This window comes from Rhinoraja longicauda, chromosome 14, assembly GCF_053455715.1.
Source record: "Rhinoraja longicauda isolate Sanriku21f chromosome 14, sRhiLon1.1, whole genome shotgun sequence".
NCBI lineage: Eukaryota > Metazoa > Chordata > Chondrichthyes > Rajiformes > Arhynchobatidae > Rhinoraja > Rhinoraja longicauda.
In genome coordinates this window covers 42,743,624-42,750,938 of record NC_135966.1, presented here as the reverse complement: position 1 = coordinate 42,750,938, position 7,315 = coordinate 42,743,624, and the positions used below count along the sequence as shown (strand labels likewise).

The 7,315-nt window shown below is 56.9% G+C and overlaps 1 protein-coding gene across 1 annotated transcript; it reads left to right on the top strand.

Moving 5' to 3' along the window:
* The first annotated feature begins 3,394 nt into the window (after positions 1-3,394).
* LOC144600232 (early growth response protein 1-B-like) lies at positions 3,395-7,315 on the top strand. Its single transcript, XM_078411780.1, has 2 exons — positions 3,395-3,772; positions 4,917-7,315. The coding sequence occupies exons 1-2, from the start codon at positions 3,598-3,600 to the stop codon at positions 6,572-6,574; spliced, it is 1,833 nt and encodes a 610-aa protein (XP_078267906.1). The 5' UTR covers positions 3,395-3,597; the 3' UTR covers positions 6,575-7,315.

Genomic DNA, 7,315 nt, shown 5'->3' with positions numbered 1-7,315 from the left:
CAAGGACGTTGTCAGGACTAGAGGGTCTGAGCTAAAAAGAGAGGTTGTGTAGGTTGGGACTCTATCCGCTGGATCGCAGGAGGATGAGGGATGATCTTATAGAGGAACATAAAATCATGAGAAGAATAGATCGGGTATATCGTCTCTTGCCCAGAGTAAGTGAATCGAGGACCAGAGGACATAGGTTTAAGATGAAGGGGAATAGATTTAACAGGAATCTGAGGGGTAACTTTTTCACACAAAGGGTGGTGGGTGTATGGAACAAGCTGCCAGGGGAGGTAATTTAAGAAACAGTTAGACAGGTACATGGATAGGACAGGTTTGAAGGCGTATGGAACAAACGCGGGCAGGTGGGACTAGTGTAGCTGGGACATGGTGGCCGGTGTGGGCAAGTTGGGCTGAAGGGCCTGTTTCCATGCAATATCATCTATGACAAGTGAGGGGATCTCTCTGAGGTCGTCACACTGTAGTGACGAGGGCCTCTGTGTGCTTCCCTGTGTGGTCTGTGTGTATTATGCACCCCATCATTACGAGCAGCTGTCCTTCGTTGCTCTGTCCATTCATGATACCATCTAGTACGAACTATAAGATGGCTGACCTCCTGCAGGGTTACCCACATGGCGAGTACTGTCCGTAGGGGATAGAAACAAAATGCTGGAGTAACTCAGCAGATCAAGCAGCATCTCTGGAGTTACTCCAGCATTTTGTGAATAAATACCTTCGATTTGTACCAGCATCTGCAGTTATTTTCTTATATATCTCTGGAGAGGCAACGTTTCGCGTCAGGGGAAAAGGAAACGAGACGGTGATGGAGAGATATATAGAAAACATGAATGAAAGAATTGCAAAACAGTAACGATGATTAAGGAACCCGCTCTGACTGTCAGTCGGGTACAGTGTAGCGCTTCTGGTGGTACGAGCCCAGGGAAAGTGTGTGTGCGGGCAGAAGGTGGTGGACGGGGGTACACGGGGCGAGTGGTGGGGCGGCGGTACACGGGGCGGGGGTACACGGGGCGAGTGGTGGGGCGGGGGTACACGGGGTGGGTGGGGTGGGGGTACACGGGGCGGGTGGAGGTACACGGGGTGGGTGGGGGGACACGGGACGGGAGTTCGGGGGATCTGACTCTAGCCGTGACCAGATACACCGAATGCAGTTTTGCTCGATGGCAAGTCCCGGGTTTCGGACCGCCGCACACAGCTCCACCTCGCCTGGTGCTTACTTTGATTTACTGGCAAACGCGGGGGTTGCGGCAGGAAAGCCGAGGATGGAATCGACAGCGCAGCTGCCAGCTTGACTGGGAACTGCGTCTCGCACTGCCCAGAGGCGACCTGCATCTCCCTCCCTACCCCCCCCCCCCCCCGCTACCTCATGCTCTGAAGTGGTAGTCCCCCCTCCCCCCCCCCCCCCGCCTCTCTTCCCCCTCCCCCCCTCCCCCCGTCTCTCTCCCCTCCCTCTCTCCCCGTCTCTCTCCCTCTTCCCCTCCCCTCTTCCCCCCCCCCGCCCTCCACTCTCCCCCTCCCCTTTCTTCCCCCCTCTCTTCCCCTCCTCCCCCATCCCCTCCCTCCCTCCCGCATCCCCTCGCTCCCCCCCTTTCTTCCTGACAGTTGCCTCTCTACAACTGTTTATTTCTGCGTGTTCATTTCCATTCATTGTTTATTGATTAGAAAAGACAAGCGTGGGCTGATGATAAGGTGGAATCTCTGACGGGGAAGCCGCCCGACTCCCATGAAGATGGTTGCTGATGCTGTCTGTAGCGAAGCAGGAAGCCCGTGCTGACAAACGCTGCAGTTCCAGTCTCAGTGTCAGTGTCTGAGACGGCGCCCACGCTCGCCAATTACCAATCACATGTGAAAGTTTAATATCTAGTCTGCGTGTGCGAGTGGGGGGGTCTGATGAAGATACAGCAAAGTATAGCCCGGTACAGAGGAGCACAAGCAGACTGGCAGGTGCGACATAAGGCTCGCCAGCTCACGTTCCTGTTCCGACTGCGCTGGTGAAGTGTGGGAGCGCCAGCACAAATACCCCAACTGTACATGTACTGTGTAGGAAGGAACTGCAGGTGCTGATTTACACCGAAGACTGTCACATGTGCTGGAGTAACTCGGCGGGACGGGCAGGATCTCTGGAGAGAAGGAATGGGTGACGTTTCGGGTCTGAAGAAGGGTCTCGACCCGGAGCGTGACCCGTTCACTCTCTCCAGAGATCCTGCCCGTCCCGCTGAGTTACTTCAGCGTTTTGTGTACATGTACTGCCCTCGTCCGGGCGGCCTTCAGCACCGGCGGGGAACCGGCTCGCCAGCCCAGGTGCCTGGCAGCGCGGCGGGAGGGGCCGGGCCGGGAGGGGCTGGGCTGCGGGCCAGGAAACGAGAGCACGGCCTATGAATATGACAGGGGCGGGCCCGCCAGCGGAGCAGGGGGCGGGCTCCGGGACACACCGGCAGCAGCGCTGGGCAGACGGGGCAGCGTATCCAGAAGTGGGCTGCTTCTGCCCGTGTGCCCGGGTCTAGGAGCGGCTCCTCTCTGTGACTGGGGCCGGGGGCAGGTCACGCCGTGTAGGAAGGACCTGCAGATGCTGGTTTACACAGAGTGCTGGAGTAAGCCTGCGGGGCAGGACAGGCAGCATATCTGGAGAGAGGGAGTGGGTGACATTTCGTGTCGAGACCCTCCTTCACCGAGCTGCACTGGGCTGCCAGAGGGCACTGGGGCGCCAGTGGGCACTGGGCTGCCAGAGGGCACTGGGCCGCTGGCCTGTGCCGGGTGTTGTATGAGCCTGTGGCCGGGGGCCGTGCCCGGGTTGCTCCGTGCCCGAGTTACACCGTGCCCGGGTTGCACAGTGCCCGGGTTGCTCCGTGCCCGGGTTACACAGTGCCCGGGTTGCTCCGTGCCCGGGTTACACAGTGCCCGGGTTGCACCGTGCCCGGGTTACACCGTGCCCGAGTTACACCGTGCCCGGGTTGTTGCTCCGTGCCCGGGTTGCACCGTGCCCCGGTCGCTGGCAGCAGCACACTCGGCTCAGCACTTCTCCGCCGCCAGGTCCGGCGGAAGCTCCATATTTGGTCCGGGCCCGGGACCCGCCGGATGCCCAAATATGGGCCGGGGTGCGGCGACACCAAATATGGTCCGGCGGAGCCCCGGCTCTTCCGGGGAGCTCTCCCGGCGGCGGCGGGACGGGACGGGACGGCGGGACGGACGCGCCGGGCAGCCCGGTGGTCACCACTGCAGGGCAGGAGAGGTGATCTCTCCCCGGCCCGGGGTCTCCCCTTCCCCCGCAACGTGACGGAGCGGTGGCCGTGGAAGAGCCGCTGCCCATACATGGGCTTCCTGCGCTCCATGTTTGGGCATGTACGTCAGCGGTGGGGCGGCGCCTAGCCCGCTAAATAGCGGCGGCTGGCGGGGATAGCATTCATCCCGCGGGGAGAGAGCGCAGAGCAGCGGCGTGCTGACAGCCCAGCTCGGCCCAGCCTAGCCCAGCGGAGCAGCAGCAGTACAGGCGGTGGTAGTAGTGGTGGTGGCGGCGGCAGAAACCCTGCCCAGTCCGGCACCCTCTGCCCCGGCCCGTAGCCCGGCCCGGCGCCGCTAGCCAGCTAGCCAGAGAGAATGGTAACCAAGGCGGAGATCAGTCTGCCATCGTTGCTTCCCGAGCAGCTTTATCAGGCTCTGGACTCCTACCCGAAGCTGGACGATGTGATGATGACGGGCACATTTGTCACCGCCTCCACCGACCAGCCGTTCTATGGGGAACCCCTGGAGCAGTTCGAGCATCTGCCGGCAGGTGAGTCCCTGGCTTCCGCGGGCATTACCTCCCGCACCGAGCCCCGGCATCTCACCTCCACCCGCAGTCCATGCATCGCCGACACCGACACCGACCGTCAGCGGCCACACGCGAGCTGCCCTCGACATGGCCAGGACTGCCCAATCGTTCGGACGCGAAACCCCGAGAAGGTGCGAGGAAATGCCCTGCTCCTTGATTCCTGTGCAGTGCGAGGACACGCCGCCACGCAGTGAGGGAGAGGGCAGGGAATACGCGGGGAGGACAGTCCTGATATACACAGGGAAATCCAAACGCCGACTTGCACGCAGTCAGATACGGCGCATGGGGAACAGTGAAACGGTCAACGAATGAACAAGAGGCAAGGACACACACACACACACACAAAGCAATAAACGCTGTACAATTTACAGGGAATGAATGAACACGGGGCTCGGAAATATACTGGACGGGGCGAAATCTACACCGGAGTGGGACAGGGAACTACAAACATATATAAACGCGCTTGGTGAAAATGTATCGCGATGGTCAAAGGGCACATAAATAAACGAGTTCAGTGATATATACTTTTACACGACCAAGAGCTGCAGAGATTTATACACCAAAATAAAAATTAGGCACAAATAAACGAGCACAGTGAAATGTACACAATGTGCAAAGTACACTGCATTGAATGTGATTGCAGAGAAATTTATACAGAGATAAACATGGGGGGGGAAAACTACTGATGTGACCCAGAGGTACAAACACTATGGCCTCTTGAGCACCCCCTTCCCCCTCCGCCCCTCAACATCCGACCACCACGGTGACAAACCTGGAGCTCAAAAATCCCACTGCTCCACCTTCCTTGGACAGTCCACACATTTTAGACTGATTATTGGGTCGCCATCGCTGACCGCTGTGATAATGTTAAAAGAGAAGTTATTCCTGAGATATAGCAAGGCAGGAATGCGGCGAAGTGTGTCTGCAAATGGAAACAGGCTCACACACATACACACAACAAATACACTGCGCGTGCACAGAGGTGGATTTACGTACAAGAATATCCACAGGTTAATTACGTAGTGCCACATTTACCCTCCTAATGTTATATCAGTGATGTATGTTTGATCTGATTTATTAAAATAACCTCCACTTCTCTTTGCAGACACGTTCACCGACATTTCGCCCAATGATGATAAGTCCATCATTGAATCCTACGCAGCCCAGAACTGCAGGCTTCCACCCGTCACCTACACCGGCCGCTTCTCGCTGGAGCCCGCTTCCAGCAACAACAGCCTGTGGCCGGAGCCCCTCTTCAGCCTGGTCAGCGGCATCGTCAGTATGAGTGCTCCTTGTTCAAACGCGGCCTCGTCCAACCAGCCCATCAGTTGTTCGGTCCAGCAAAGCCAGTCCAGTGCCAACTACTCTGCTTCCACAACCTTCGCCAACACTAGTCCCGATATGTTCACGGAGGCGCAGCCCCAGGGCTTCCCCAGCCCAGCCAGCTCCGTTCACTACCCTCTCCCCAGCTTCTCCGACACTAAGAACTGTGGCAGCAACTTCCAACTGCCAATGATCCCAGACTATATGTTTTCCCAGCAAGAGGACATGAGCGTCAGCAGCTCCGAGCAAAAGCCTTTCCAAACGTTGGAGCCCAGAGCGCAGCCTTCTCTCATCCCGCTCTCCACCATCAAAGCCATCGCCAACCAGACCAGCTGCTCGGAGCTGAAAAATATAAACACTTACCACTCTCAACTCATCAAGCCGTCCCGATTAAGGAAATATCCCAACCGACCCAGCAAGACCCCTCCTCATGAGCGGCCCTACGCCTGTCCGATGGACACTTGCGACCGCCGCTTCTCGCGGTCGGATGAACTCACTCGCCACATCCGCATCCACACTGGCCAGAAGCCCTTCCAGTGCCGCATCTGCATGAGGAACTTCAGCAGGAGCGACCACCTCACCACGCACATCCGCACCCACACCGGCGAGAAGCCCTTCGCCTGCGAAATCTGCGGCAGGAAGTTCGCAAGGAGCGACGAGAGGAAAAGACACACGAAGATACACCTGCGGCAGAAGGAGAAGAAGGCTGAGAAGGCCATGTGCATGTCCGGCTCCAACCCCACCGCCATCCCCTACCAGTCCCCCGGCGCCAACACCTACAACACCGCCAGCGCCTCCTTCGACGCCTCGGTCACCAGCGGATACCTGTCGGCAGTCGTGAGCACGTCGTACGCCGCCCCGGTCACCAGCACGTATCCCTCCGCAGTCGTGAGCACGTCGTACGCCGCCCCGGTCACCAGCACGTATCCCTCCGCAGTCGTGAGCACGTCGTACGCCGCCCCGGTCACCAGCACGTATCCCTCCGCAGTCGTGAGCACGTCATACGACGCCCCGGTCACCAGCCCGTATCCCTCCGCAGTCGTGAGTACATTTGACTCTGCAGTTGCCAGCACGTATCCCTCCGCAGTCGTGAGTAATTCGTTTGACTCCCCGGTCACCAACACGTATCAATCCGCAGTGGTGAGCACCTCGTTCGACTCTGCAGTTGCCAGCACGTATCCCCCCTCAGTAGTGAGCACTTCCTTCGACTCCCCAGTCACCAGCACGTATCCCCCCTCAGTAGTGAGCACCTTTGACGCCCCGGTCACCAGCACGTATCCCTCCGCAGTCGTGAACACATCTTTTGCGTCTCCAGTCACCAACACGTATCCGTGCGCAGTTGTGAGCGCATCCTTCGACTCTCCAGTCACCACCACCTTTCATGCAGTCAGCCCGGCCACGTCGGAAATGTCATCGACACTTACACCGAGGACAATTTAAATCTGAAGTTGTTCAGGTCTCTGGGAATGGACATGTTTTTATATAAATAGACTTCTTCATGCTCTTGTGTACATGTGCCAAGCAGTGCCCCTCTCAGCGTTCTGCAGGTACGGTTGTCTACATGAGGGGAGTATGACTTTTCGTATTCCATCCTGTATTGTCTGGAATGGAACAGAGCAATTTGGTTAATGTTTCTATCGTGCAATGCTGTCTCCGATCCCTTCAACACAATGAAATGCTGTTGGAATGCCGTGTACCAGCATGTACCGGAGATGTTCTTTATACCGGGGAAGCTGCCTCCGCGGTTGCCATGTGGCTGAACCTTGCTTTGTTCTTCGGTAAAGTTCTGATAAGTCTGTGTGCCTTTTATGTGCAGCTTGCTAACATGTATTTTTGTTAGTGGATGTGACGCATCAAAGCCTTAAAGGTGAAAAGGAGACTTGGTCACTAAAGGCACTTTGCTGTTAGAGTGGAGGGAAGAAATGCCAACGCATTTCTCTCGAAAGTATGCAAAAAATATCTAAAGTATATTTTTGTAATCTGAGTGTAAATAGATTCAGAGCCGGGATGTTTCTGTTTCCTACCGAGTAGGCGTGTATTTTTTTGTATGTTCCCAATTTGCGTTTAACTGGTGGATACATTTCAATGTAGTGTTTGTAAACGGAGCACCTGCCTGTTCACGCTTCTGACACAATGGAATGCGCTTTACTGCCGAGCGGATATTTGGTGTACAATATACCC